Below are 14,359 nucleotides of genomic sequence, written 5' to 3'. Positions count from 1 at the left end.
GTACCCACAGCAAAGTCATAAGTACTTATTTTTCAGTTACACGACGTATCCAGCATTCCTGTAGCTATTATAGCTCTGATGAGACAAGCCAGGTGATGCTACTACGGTCGTACAGGAAGGCTGTGTCATGCCTGCCATTCTTCCACTCTCGTTGAATCACCTGGAAGAGACTAATTTGTGTATTTATATATATTAAAGTCTAGTTATGGGACAGACATTCCAGATCCCTAGGGCCTACTGATACTTAGGGGACAAACTACAGTGTACCTTTGTGATTCAATTTCAGTTTATAGAAGCATGTGTCATTCTCTCTGTGTTTGTTTGGTTCATTAACTGTGCATAGGTAAGTTTATTTCTGAATGAATTTAGAACTCATGAAAAGAGCTGGAATTCTGGGTTTGGAAACTTCGGGAAGTTTCTTACTTTTGCAATGCTGTGGCAAAGCACTGGTAACTTCTTGCAAAGCTTACCAAGTAGGACCTAATCCTGCAAGGTTCTTCTATAGCTCTTGCTCCCAGGAACTGTAAACAAGCCATGCTAGAGATGCTGAATGCTTCTTGAAGGTAAGTGTCCCACCTTGCAAGACTGAGCTGAATGGGAAATGGCAGTTTATGCTCCCTGGAGTCTCAGTTGGGATTGCTAATGAAGATTCAGGTGATAAACAGTGGACAAGCAAAGTATTCAGAAGGCTGTGAGAATGTTCTGCATACAGCGAGCATCAACAAGGGCACTTGATCTGCTGCAAGCTGCTGCTTGAGACTGGCTGACTTCTCAGATTAGTGACTGTCAGCTCTGCCATTGGGGACTTGGTTGTGGGAGGGAAGCAGTGTGACTTCTCTGAGCAGACAGATTGCAGAGAAGGGACAAGGAGGGATACTCAGGGTATCCTGAATATCTGTGGTTTTACTTGGGTATGACAGAAGGCAGCAATGTGGCTGAACCCAGGGATGTTCATGTATTTACAAAGTTCTAGAGGTTCAAACCCCACTACGTGTGTTCGGCTAGCTAGCTCTTTGCTTCAGGCTTCCCACATTTGTGCAAACAGGAATACTTCATCAATTTCCATTTTATTTCCAATTCTCTGCTGAGAATGTTCCTTTAAACATGGAGTTGTGATGCCTGATGCTGTCATTTTTGTTTGACTTGTAGATTGTCCTTAAGAAAGCTCCTGGGTTTAAAGACATTCAAGCTTTTGAAAATGTGTGGTTTGGACTTGAGTCTGACACCCAGGGTGTAGTTCTTAATGTCTGTGAAAGGGACAGTAGAGAACAAAGATAGTTACTTTTAGTAAGGCAAATTATCAAGTACAAGGCAGTCCTTGCTGTTCCACCACCAGCCTCACATCTATAACTCTGAAATATGCATTCAGAGGTACATGTTCTTTCCATAAGATCTAGGAAGGTGTAAAATCTCACAGACAGAAAATGTGAATAAATGGGCCTTCTGGGAAATCATTCACTCTGGCTGGGTCTAAATGGATTTTGCATTATTTTTTCATCTCATGCACAGCAATTGGTGGAGTCCAGGATCCCAAAATAAGTGGCTGCAATGGAAAACATCTATTTTCACTTTCTTCTTATGTGATAGGGCAGAAAAATATAGCCTTGCAGAGTGGAGGCAAGAGAACTTTCTGTATAGATTAGAGGGAAGGCAGTTTTCAGACTGCATCCTTCAGTCTCAATGAATGCATTTTTGTTTAATTGTTTTTAAGAGATAAAAAAAAAAAAAGGCATTTGATCCTCAGCTTGAAAAGTCCCAAAAAGGTTGCCAGCCCAATTGCATTTAAATGTACTAGAAAATAGAAGTTGGACTGGCTACAGGCTTATGCATTTGTATTTTGAGTGATGTGATTGCCCTCTATAGAAAGAGAGGTACCCTGCTGCCATCATATATAATTTACACTATTTCTGTCTTCAGCACAATGTGTCTCAGTTGGAGAGGCACTAAGAATAACCCTTCTCCCCTTGTTAGGGCTTTGTACACTATGACCTATTATTTCTGTTTGTGACATGCTTAAACATATGTTACAAATTTTCCTTACAGTCATATAATAAAATGCTTTTTTCTGTTTTAAGTAAAACTTAGAGTCTAGAAAAAGTGATGGGAGACATTGTGGTTAGTTAGGCTGGTGTAAATGTGCTGATATCCTTCACATGCCTGCAGCAGAACAGTTATTTCCCTGCTGGTGTGTGAAGGGCCATCCAGTGAAAGATGGAAAAGGGAGCTCTCATGTGTCTAGTGCCCCTCACCAAATGCCAGCCTAGCACCTGCAGCCCCAGCTCTGCACAGGGCAGCTCTGGTGCCTGCACAGCCATGGTCAGCTCTGGTTAGAGGAGCTGGAGCTGTGCTCAGCTGTCCCAGAGCACATGGGAGTCAGCACCTTAGCACCTCCAGCCTACCAGGCACATGGTAACACCCAGTTTCCTACTCCTGGAACCAAGGTAAACAGCCCTGGAGCTGTGAACTCCTCCAAACACTTCCTGCAGCCCTCAGAGCCCACCAACATTGCTGGGAGCACAGGAGGCCCTGGCTGGGAGCAGTCAGAGGGACTGGTGCAGCTGGCAGAGTGAGCCATTAATGTGGAGCCCACCTGTGAGGGGGTGGTTCACTACCCCACATCCTTCCATGGGTGATCCTGTAAGGCAGGAGAGGCACTTTGGGAGCTCTTCTCTGGAGAGGTATGTGGGTAAAAGGCAAGGATGAGGTGTTGGTAAGTATAATTAGGTCTGCATCTCAGTTTGGTGGAGGAAGACATCTCTGAGATCGTGGGGAGCAGGAGGAGGTGGTAGTAGGGCTGCCTGCAGCATGAGCCTGGGTTTTGTCATGTTGCTTTGGAGGAGCTTGAGATGAAACTGCTGAGTTTAACTTAAAATCCTAAGGCAGGAGTACAGGGACTGTGGAGGGAGGCATTGGACTGGATTTGGTGCATGTATTAGATTAATTGCCCTGAAGGCAGTGTGAAGAAATAGGACCAGACTAAAGGGTAAAGCAGGGGACAAGTAAACTATGAAGTAAATTATGAGAGTCCCTTCTCACTGTGTGCAGCCCTAGGGAGGTGAATGAAGCATGGAGTTACATTTGTTCTGTGGTACAGGGTCAGGCTCCTAGCACTGTGCTGCTCTGGTGCAGGGGAGTGAGACAATGACCTGTGTTATAAGCTCTGGGCTCTAACTGGTTTTATTGTCTCTGTTGTCCTGATTCAGTGATCATGTACATGTGGAGACAGGGTCAAGAAAGTGATGTTTGTGGGATTCCTCCAGAGAAGGTTCACATTCTCACCCTTATGTGGTGGCATGTCCCATGAAGTAGGACATGAGTTATTCAAAGGGGTAACCCTCTCATCTCTGTAGAGATATCCCTCTGCAATTGGATTAATGGTGAATGCTGGAGTAATTGCTGCTCTTGGCAATAGCAGCTTTCTGTCCCTGCCTGAAGGCTCAGGGAGGCAGTCATTCTCCTTAGAAAAAGCCCTGAAATGTCTGGAGTTAGGCACCATCTTATTATGCACAGGCACTCTGAATTTGTAATAATGACCCATAGCCTCACCTCCTGGGGAGGGAAAGGGGCATTGAGAAAGAGCAGTAATTCAACTCTAAGGGCAGCTGGACTGCTGGGGAGAGCACTTGTGGGGAGGGAATTAAATATTAAAAAATCACAAAGTCATAGGCTCTCTAATTACTAATAGAACATCACTGAGGGAGTACAGGGTGAAACTGGCAGTCTGTGTGTAAATAGCACAGTGGAAGGGCTACAAATGCTAGCACCTCTCTCCTGAGAGGACAATCACCTGCACTTTTACCTGTATAAATGTATTACTCTTCATTGTAAGTTTACTACCAGAATGACTTTGTTTCCTTGCTGGCTTTCTCCTTACATTTATGGTAAATGATAGGCAAGCATAGCAGCATAAACAACCTGATTTGTTTCTTTCAGCTCCCTGCACTATGGGCAGGGGTAGTTTGATGCAAGGATAAGGGTTCACTGGTGGGAAAGGGAAACCCCTTTGTGAGGCTGCAGGGTGAGTTGTCTGCTGAGCTGGGAGAGGAAAGGATCCCTGCCCAGACTCTGCCCAGGCCTGCCCATATTTAAGTATTCAAAACATGGGGGAGGGAAGGTCCTGCTGACAGTCTTTCTAAGAGGTATTCCTTCCACAGAGTTTTCCTGTGCATCCTTTGTGCCCAACGAGCTGTAAATTAGCTTTTTATGAAGATCTGTAAAGAGAGGAGATACTAGTTTTTTTGCTGTGGTTGAAAGTAGTTGCTTGTAGTATCCTTCCTCTTAAAAGCAGGTGTTAAGAATTGTTATGTTCACTAAGATTGTCATCCTGTGAACTGGTTTTGAGATGAGAAGAAAACCACCTGTGGTGTAAGAAATAAAGGACAAAGAAGCTGTACATGTTGTTTCTAAAGTGAGAACTGATTCTGTTGCATGGGAAGGGATTGGGTTGCTCATGATCTCTTTGGAAGAACTTCAGGCACAAGGTTAATACTCCTTAGGAGAGCTCCAGTTTAGGAGCAGCCACCTTTGCTTTATGAACCAGTGATGTCACAAATACTCTACTAACAATCTGAGTATTTAGATTCAGAGCATGAGCAGTAAGAATTCCTACATTTCTTCTCCCCTTGTACCTCAAATCAGCCCTGGCAGTGCAGCAAGTCACTTACTCAGCTGTTGCACACAGTAGGAAGCAGAATTGTTTTGCACATTAAAAACAGGTACAACAGTGTTGAAATAGGCACACTGAACTCTTGGTTCAATGTTGTGCCTTAAAAAGCAGGGTAGGAATGAATACCCTCCTGATCTTTGGATGACAGAAAGAAGAGAAATACAATGTTGTGGCTGAATTCGGGGGGTTCATTGCTGAAAGTGGCTGGCTTCTGGTATCGCTTCATCTTATAGCCATCTTATAGTTGCTGGCAAAAGGCCTTGAGAGAGTTTTCCCTACTCTAGATTGTTTTTTTCAGTCAGAATAATTTTGGAAAATTATATCTCCTGGAGTGGGGTGGACAAATTTCTTTGGTGCTCATAACATCAATTTTAGGAACCATTGATGCTGGCAGCCACTGTCTGAGGAATATGGCCCATGTGCTTGGCATGGCACAGACAGTATTTAGCAAAAGCATGTGGGTGACTGGAGTGCCTCTGAGGAGCCCAAGTTTTTACACTGCAGTGGACCTATGCCTGTGCTGCATCTGTAGTGCTGTAGAGCTACAATTTTGATCAGGAGTCAGCAGCATTTGGTTCTGTACAAGCTCAGGCCACAGTCCCAGCTCGAAACTGAATGTTATTGTAGTCAGCATTTTTTTGTTTGTTCCTTAATCTACTATGACTGGGAAGAGTATTAAAAATTAATAGCCATAGCCATTGGGAGGATTACAAGGGACTGTTGCTGATTGCAGAGGGAGTTCAAGGTATCTATTCAGCTTTCGTTCTCTGACCTCATTTGACTTGCTGAAACACCAGGAAGAAAAAAAATTTCTTAGAAATCTCTACCATTCCAGTGAGCAACGTTTTTTACAAAAAGGTCTCACCTTGTCAGCGTAGGAATGTCAGGCTGGGTGTATTGGCAGATGGGAAGAGCAGAGTGGAAGTAGGAAGAGAGGAATAAGACTCTTTTCTTCTGGCAGTGGTGAGCTGTAGCTCATCGTGGTTGTCAATGGTATTACAAGAGCTTTGCCAGCAACAGAGATGCCTGGAGCAGTGTGGGGTATGTAGTTCTCTTGTCAGGTATGCAGTTCTAACCAGCCAGATAGAAAAGATGTACACTTTCCTAGAGATTGTGCCAGGGTTCAGTGGGAGTGGAGAGCTGGTGCTTGGGTGTGCTAGATAACATTGCAGTCTATAGTGCCTAACAGGTGCAGGGGCTTGAAAGCAACACATCCAATAGCTGTGACCTAAGTGCTGGTCTGTCCCTTGAATAGTCTGCAGTGATCCAGGTGGGAGATCTCGGAGGACAGTGCAGAGAAAAGGACTTTAAAATACGGTCTTTTACTGGGAGCAGTTTCTGTACTTGTTCATTTATTATCAAAATGGTCTGTAACTCTTGTTTTGCAATAGCAAAGGATGTGGGCTATTTCACTTTACTAGATTGTAAATTGTTAGGTCAATCTGTTGTAGCAGAAAGAATTAAGTCATTATCCTTCCATTTTGGAACTTATCCACGATCTAATGCTGGTAGTTTGAAAAGACTGGCATGGCTATGTGGATTTGCAGGGCAGTTTCAAGAATAGCTGGTGGCAGGTTACCTACGGTATTTAAGATTTGTTCATTGACAGGTATCAAAATCACCATATACTCCTACAACCTGAAGCAGTAATTCAAATTCTTTTGCAAATGCAAGGTTATACTCATTTAAAGAATTATTCTGTGGAGTTGAGACCTGCTGGCCTTGCTGATAGGGGTAACAAAAGAAGTTCAGGACTACTTTGTGCAATAGCTGAAAGGTCTCCAGTGTGAAATGTAAACCAACAAAGCAATGCCCCTTTACCTATATGATAGCAATGGATTGCCAAAATCCTTCACTTTTTCTGAAGTCCAACAAGATGACAATTTGTAACAATAGTTTGAAGATGAATGTCAATTGTTCTTCACAAGAAAAGGATTAAATTGTCCCACTGACTATATGTTTTGGTATGGGTTGTTTTTTTGGGGTTTTTTTTATATTGTGTGGGGTGGATTGCATTGATTATCAAATATACTTGGGTTTTCCTTGACTTGTGGAAAGGCCCTGCGTTAATGTATATCAGTTTGTGTTGCTGTATGTGTGTTCTCTGATGTGATAAAGACATCACCAGGCCGTTGGCTGACAGAAAAACAAATCAAGGGAAGGAATTAAATATAGCATGTCACTTTGCTCTATAAAGTGTTGTGAGGAGACAGGTGCAGAAGTGATGGAGCACAAGCTGACTTTTAGAGTAGTGTTTCTGAATGTGGCAATTGTCATCCACATCACAAAATGTGAGCAGCTACATGGCTGTGTAGCAACTTTTTGTTTCTGTAGAGATTGCTACTCTGTCTTGTGGGAGCTAAAAGCTCTTGTCAGTTCCTTCTAACTGATATTCTTCTAATTGCCTAAAAATATCTTGTCACCAACCACTTCAAATATTATGCCTTTAATTCTTTGCTTATTGTGTTTCAAGATGCTTACTTCTCAGATTGTACTGAGGAAGTACCTTGGTTTTGTTTGTGCTTACTGACTCTGGTATCTTAGCAATCAAATTCATAGACAAATATAGTTCTGTGATGGACACAGAAAAATCTAAACCAAATATTTTATTGCTTACAGTTCAGTAAAAGGAAATTCAGTATCTGTTTATAGGCATATTACCTGTATTTTCAGTGAATCCTTTTTATAAGGCCAAATTTGAATTAAATAAACCAACTGAGAACATAATTTATAGCATGGGAAGCCACTTCCCTTTGTGGCTAGTACTTTAAATGAAGACTATATTAGAAATAATATGTAGTGTCACTGTGTCATCAGACTAAAGGAACACCAGAGCAAAGCACCTTTATTGTAGGACAGTTTGTTGGTCAAAATCAATTATAATGACTATATTGATTTTAGCTAACTGCCTATGAAATTTCAGAAGATTACATCTTTAATTGATATTGAATTGCATTGACTTGATTGATTTCCATGTCTGGTTTAAGTAAGTACTTACTGAAAGCTCAAATCTCTAGTGGTGTTCAGAGCTGGGATTGGGAGAGGAGAGCAGAAGAGATTGTATAATACTGCCAGGCAGGACTGAACTCAGGAAGGGGGGATGGTATGGATAAGGAAGGGAAAATGTTGTCTCTATTATGTGCATGCTCAGGGTAGCAAATAAATGTCATGAGAAACCAGCAATGTGGCTATTGCTTGGAGGCAGGTCTGAGTTGCAGAGGAACTCCTGTAGTGGTGCGTGGTTCTGGACAGGGATTGCTGCCTCTGTAAGGAGGGCAGTGTGGCTCCATCCAATTGTACGCATCCTCTCCTTAGGATAATCTTTGATTTTACTTTTAGAGGCATAACAACCAAGTACGGGGTTTTGGAGGGGAGGCTATTCAATGTAGTCTGAGGCATTTGCACAGTGAGTGTTGAGCAGCACTTCACTGCCTTGGCTCGTATTCCTCCTCCCATTTTCATCAGGATGTGAGAACTTCCATGTGCCAGTGTCACTTCCAGTCGCAGGAGTGATTTCGAGGTCTGTAATTCCGATTCTTGCCTTACAGAATGATTTTCCATCCCAGAATGGCTTGCCTCGTTAGTGCCACCTGTGGGTGGCCCGGCCTGTTGTCACCTCGTTGTGCTGCCCTTGCCTTGTTTCCCTGCTTCGGAGTGGGATGGTGTGTGTTGTGGTTGGCATTTCAGTACTGCTGTGCTGTTCAAATGAATCCTAACCCTTTTCCCAAAGAGAATTTGAATCTGTCGTACACTGATTTCTGTTTAGAGCTTAGGTGTATGACTGAATCAATAATCAGCTAATGACAATGTGAAGGGTGAAACCAACCTGTGTGGTGTTATTGAAAACACATCACTGGATCAGAACTCCAGAGCATGTAAATATTTGTTGAGTTGTGAGTCTGATTTATTGATTTGTTTTCTTCCTTATGTTCTGCTGATTCCATAATTCTGTTAAATAGATAAGCACAAATAATATATTTCTACCATTAAGAATTGAGGAGCTTGGTGTACTGCATTAGATTATCAAAGCAGATATTTTGATCCCAGTAACCTAAGATAGCTGCTGCTTTAAAGGCAGGCCGTGCTCATTCTGACCTCTATGCAATTATTGTATTCTGTGAAGCATGCAATATAAGCATCAATGCTGTTAATAGCCATAAATAATTCTCCTTTCTAAAAATTTCTATCTGATCCATGTTGTTGACTTGCAGATGAAGTTGCTAAGTATGTCCCTAATGAAATTAACTATTACAGTCACGACCAGAAATGAAGGAAATGGAAAGCTAAGACAGCATGAAGAATTAACAATCATAGCAATTGACTGAGACATGGTGCTGCATAAAATAAAACAAAGTTCTGCATTCTCCAGAGACTGATCATGAAAGCTTTAACTCTTGACTAAAATAAATAATTACTGCTTGAGCTGTACAAATAGTATCAAAGGGGGACTGAAGGAACATCCAAGATAACGTACTTGGTAACATTTCAAAGCAAGATGTTTGATGTCTTTCGTGAGGTCTGTACCAATATAGATGGTGGGTTTCCAGTTAAATAAAACTAATTTCTTTTTTGAGTGAGAGATAAAGCAGCAGAGGTTGTATATAACTACATGCAAGTCAGGAGAATTGGGGGCTGTTGGGATTTTCATGCTGAAGTTGGAGACTGCTAAGTCCAAGATAACGTACTTGGTAACATTTCAAAGCAAGATGTTTGATGTCTTTTGTGAGGTCTGTGCCAATATAGGTGGTAGGTTTCCAGTTAAATAAAACTGATTTTTTTTAGAGTGTGAGATAAAGTAGCAGAGGGTGTATATAACCACATGGAAGTCAGGAAAATTGGGGGCTGATGGGATTTTCATGCTGAAGTTGGAGACTGCTAAGGTACTTCAGTGTGGAGATGAATTGGATGCTGAAAGATGGATTTTGGTATCATTAGACTAATTGGTTACTTTAATAGCCAAGATGTTGCCTAAAAACTATTATAGTGGCTTTGATAAAAGCAAATTTTTGGTGTTGGGATTTTCATGCTGAAGTTGGAGACTGCTAAGTACTTCAGTGTGGAGATGAATTGGATGCTTACTGAAAGATGGATTTTGGTGTCATTAGACTAATTGGTTACTTTTATAGCCAAGATGTTGCCATTTTGGCTATTAAAGAACCATTACAGTGGCTTTGATAAAAGCAAATTTTTTTGATATTTATTTTTGTAATGACATAATTTGTAACATGAGTGTGGATTGGAATTTGAACAGTCTAAAGAAGATTACAGTTTGGTTATAGTTGTAAAATGTGGTCTGGGATGAGACAGAGAGGTTTTCTTCAACTCAATTCTTATGTGCCTCTGCAATAGAGATTTAAACATGACCAGTGAGTTTTCTTACTGTGAAATGGGTCCTCCATGGCTGGTGGTGATGGGGAGAGGACTGAGTGTTCTGGTACCTCTGTCACCATCTGCCAGATGAGCTGTGATGCCAGAAGGGCCCATACTAAGGCCTGAGGATATTTGCTGTGTGGGGAAAGAGGTTATTGATATTTACAATTAAAATACCTGTCTGAGAGAGCTCAGTCTGCAGTGAGTGAGCTTAGAGAAAATGCCTGGATACACTAAAGCCTGATTTTTAAGTGAACTCTGTAGTAAGATTTTTAATTCTTTTTACAATTCTTTTGGCACATAAAAATAATCTGAATGAAGGAGTACTGAGTTAGAAGAATCTAAAACTTGCTGGTAAATTTTATTGATGTAGGACTAATATTGTATATTAGCTCACATTAATTTCAGCAATGTGTTTTAGGCATAAAGGAAGACTAATTCAGAAAAAGCTATGATGCTGCAGCAGCATCTTACTTCTTACATTTTGACTTTTAAATTAATTTTGAAGTGAAACTAAAAACAAAATAAAAAATTAATTTCTTGCATCACAAAATAGTTATAATTTGAAAACTAATTTCTCTTCATTGAGCCAAAAGACAAAACCAGTTATTCACAGTTTTGTTGAGAGCAGCAGGATTTACCTTAACAGTTTAGAGAAATGGGGATCACCCCAAACTGGTAGTGTATGGAGTGAGAATATTTTTTAATACTCACTCCTTTTCTTTGTTCCCCCTCACCATACATCTGCACATCCTCATTGGGCAAATATCCTGTTAGGAGTGAGCAATATCATTATTGCCTGATGAAAGCCTGTCAGACAGGGCTTTCATCAAGTCTGAAACTTAACAAAGAGATGCATCTTCTGTCTATAAAGCTGGAAGGTAGTTGGGGTCAGTATGAGCGCCTGCTGGATGGTTACAGGAGAGGTGAGTGCATCCTTAAGACAGAGTGGAAGGAGAAGGTAAATGAAACTATAGAAGTGGAGATTGTACCATGGAGACTTTTTGATAATGGGAGGATGTGATACCATTCAGGTCTGCCCTCTGCTGATGGAAGTGTTTCGTGTGTAGATGTGCTGGTTTAGAGCTCTTTGTAAAGCACAACATCATGACCTGACTGCCAGGTCACGAGGAAGGTCAAAGCAGATTTTATCACAGACACCAATGTGATTTCCCTCACTGGATTACACTGAGGAGGCTCTTTAAAGATCTGACCTAAGTCCCTTATCTGCCTCTCCTTATTTTGCGCTTTGCTTCATGGAAGTGAAGAAATAGGATCAATTTTAATGTTGCAAATATGAGTGTTTAATTGTTTTTTTTTAATTCCCCAAACACCACAGCATCCTCATTATTTTTCTTTCTTTGACAAATGCTGGCAGTTTCATCCCTCTGTGGTGAGGCACCAGGAGCAGAAACCAATCACATGGTAACATTAAGGCCACGTTTAGTTCTCTGAACCCAAAGAAGCAAAATGAGACAGTACTCTGAGAGGCAGAGGCTTGCTTTCCCTTCCTGTGATGGTTTGAATTAGCTGTAGTGTATCTGGGGTACTTGGGTAAGAAGCTTGCCTGGCTTTTCGCTGCAACAGTTCACAGTGTTAATGTGGGATATCAGTGATGCAGATTTACTGGTACTGGCCTGTAAACTCATGCCTTGTTCCAAGTGGGCAGTTATAAATTGTGCTTTAAGTTAGCTGAATGCAGAAAATGGGAAGGAGCAAGATAATACTATCATTAATGAAGGAAAAATGGCATGAAATATTTAATAACTATTATTATAAGATACTTCATAAATCCAAAAGAGGTAGAGGTGGAAAAGACCTATGAGGTCACTTAACCTATCTATTCTGGAGGACTGGCTTGCTGCCTGCAGTATATAATCATTGTCTGCTACTCCAGACTAGTTCTAAATGCCCCAAGCTTTAGTACTCTTAATGCAAGAGAGGAGGAAAGAAAGGGTTTCTATTTCTTAAACTTTTCCTCACTTCTTTGTTTGTGAAACCCTTCCTCAGATTTACATCTTGGTTTTTTTCTCTATTTTGTGTTTTTATTATTTGTTTTTATTTTTTAATTTTGTTTTTCTGCTTCAGAATGCCCTGAAGAGAGAGATGACTTCAATAATTCTGGATAGCTGTGTTATCTCTATGTCTTTTGTGTGGCTCACAGGCACTACTTTTTTTGACAATTTTCTTTTTTAATTTTCCTCATTTTTTAATTTTTTTCTCACCTATGGCAGCTGGGTTCCCTGGCTAATCACCCCAAACTGGTAGTGTGTGGAGTGCGAATATTTTTTAATACTCCTTTTCTTTGTGCCCCCTCACCATACATCTGCACATCGTCATTGGGCAAATATCTTGTTAGGAGTGAGCAATATCATTATTCCCATGTAGAGCAGGAGGCAGTGATGATTTGCCACAAGGAATGGTTGTATGAGCATTGAAGCCTCAGTGGAGATGTTGTGTCTCTTTAGACACTCTGGAGTGAACAGTATCAAAAAAGGTGATATTTGTCCTGTGTTTACCTGTCACGAACTTGAATGTACACCCTGAAAAACAAGTAACCTGTTCAAAAAGGAAACATGTCTGTCCATATCTGAGAAGGAAGTGTGGAACAGTTATTTAGCCTCCCTAAGTGTTCTTACTGTTATTTCTTTGTTTCACTTACTCTGTAATTGCCTTTTCAGCCCGGTCAAGGAGTTTGGTGATGGGTGAACAGATTGGGCCTCCTTCCAGACCATGTTCTCCAAACCCTCAGGAACGTGTGCTGAAGAGTGGCTGGCTGAAGAAACAAAGGAGCATTATGAAGAACTGGCAGCAGCGGTGGTTTGTGCTGCGTGGGGATCAGCTCTTCTATTACAAGGATGAAGATGAAACTAAACCTCAGGTATGGCTAAAGAAGTGCAGGAGTTAATGGTTGTGACTCCTGTGTGATCACAGCCATGCTTTGATTGATGCTCATTTCAGATGTTTTCTATCCTCACCAAAACCAGTCACACTTAAGGAGGTTCAAAGGCACAAGATGTTGCAGGGAGGTTTTTCTACTACCAGACAAGTGGTAGAGCTTGGGAAAAGGTTAGAAGGTGTTTACTTACCCACTGGGGCATGCTGACCTCCAGATCTTAGTATGGTCAGTTATGAGACTGGAGTTTGACAGGAAGAGCTGTAGAGTTGCAGATTACTGAGGCAGGAGTGATTAACCTTCTTGTTCAGCTGGGACACGTTATCTCCCAGCTAATCCATTGTTAGCCATGAGGTGAACCAGCTGCTCAGAGCTGGCTTGTGTGTGTGGAGTGTGTAGGTTTGGTTACATGCTGAGAATGGGCTGTAATGTGTGTTTTAGTGGAGGGGGGGAGTGGGTGTTGTGCTATGGGCTTAAGTTTACAGAGGAGATGAAGAATTTCTTATTCATGTTTTTCTAATGCCTGTAAAATTCTCTCAGAGCATTTGAGCTGAGGTCTTTCCTGTTGCTGTAGTAGATTATGCATCATAATTCACATAGTCATTGTTTTGACTGTCAGGCCTTTAACCAGAGTCACTGAACAGAGGGAACATAATTGAATGTGCCAGACAATGTCCCTGTGCTGCTGGCTCCTGATGAGTCAGTACAGGCATTACAGAGTGACAGTCAGCCTGTGTAATATCATCACCATCCACACACTCATTATAGACAATTATTAAACTGCTTGATGCAGCTGCCTGCTTGACTGTCACACATAAATTTCATTGTAGAGTGAGAATGGAAATTAATATTCCCCTGTGGGTCTGACATAAACATGGTAGATGAATGAGGATGTTGACTGCATCTTGTGTCTTGCACTCTCCTGATCAGGGATTTGGTCCATAATTATGGAAAGTCTGCTGTGTAAGGGATAGAGAGATTTGAACTTGATGATGCAACTTGACTACTCAGGATGCTGCCAGAAACAGCTGGATTTTGCACTTGCAAGCCAGGAACCTTATCTTCGTATGCAACGCATGTGGGAGGGCTGGGAACTTTTGAACCATGTCAGTGAACATGATGAGGAAGAAATGGCCTCAGGTAGTCACGTTGTAAATGGTTTCTTTAACCCTGGCCTTTTTGGGCACGAGGTTGCCAAGCATTTATCACTGTGGGAAGACATTTTGTGTGGGATGGTACAGGGCTATGTTGTGACTATTCTTGTAGGAGTTGCAAATTAGGATTTGCATCTGATCAGCCAGGACTGTATGCATCCCACAGGTGAGATGTACTTTTGGGACTTACAGACAGCTGTTGCTTGGGATTCTCTGGAATGAAGGAGCAATGGCACAGGTGTGCCCATGCACCTCAGAAAGACAATTGAGACT

The 14,359-nt window shown here is 41.6% G+C and overlaps 1 protein-coding gene across 4 annotated transcripts in view; it reads left to right on the top strand.

The window, feature by feature from the left end:
- The window catches only part of ARHGAP22 (Rho GTPase activating protein 22), a 124,994-nt gene that overhangs the window by 3,472 nt on the left and 107,163 nt on the right, over positions 1 to 14,359 (top strand). For 3 of the 4 annotated variants that reach the window (XM_039709433.1, XM_039709432.1, XM_039709431.1), the window contains exon 2: positions 12,718 to 12,917. In XM_039709433.1, the coding sequence (XP_039565367.1) occupies positions 12,738 to 12,917 (180 nt within the window). In that variant the 5' untranslated portion in view covers positions 12,718 to 12,737. Of the gene's footprint in view, positions 1 to 2,686; positions 2,711 to 12,717; positions 12,918 to 14,359 lie in introns of those variants that run through there. The other variant, XM_039709434.1, reaches the window with a different exon arrangement.

The sequence above is a fragment of the Passer montanus genome, unplaced genomic scaffold, assembly GCF_014805655.1.
Source record: "Passer montanus isolate IOZ18808 unplaced genomic scaffold, ASM1480565v1 scaffold21, whole genome shotgun sequence".
Classification (NCBI taxonomy): domain Eukaryota; kingdom Metazoa; phylum Chordata; class Aves; order Passeriformes; family Passeridae; genus Passer; species Passer montanus.
The sequence above is the reverse complement of the archived record's forward strand: the minus strand, read 5'-3'. Positions and strand labels throughout refer to the sequence as shown.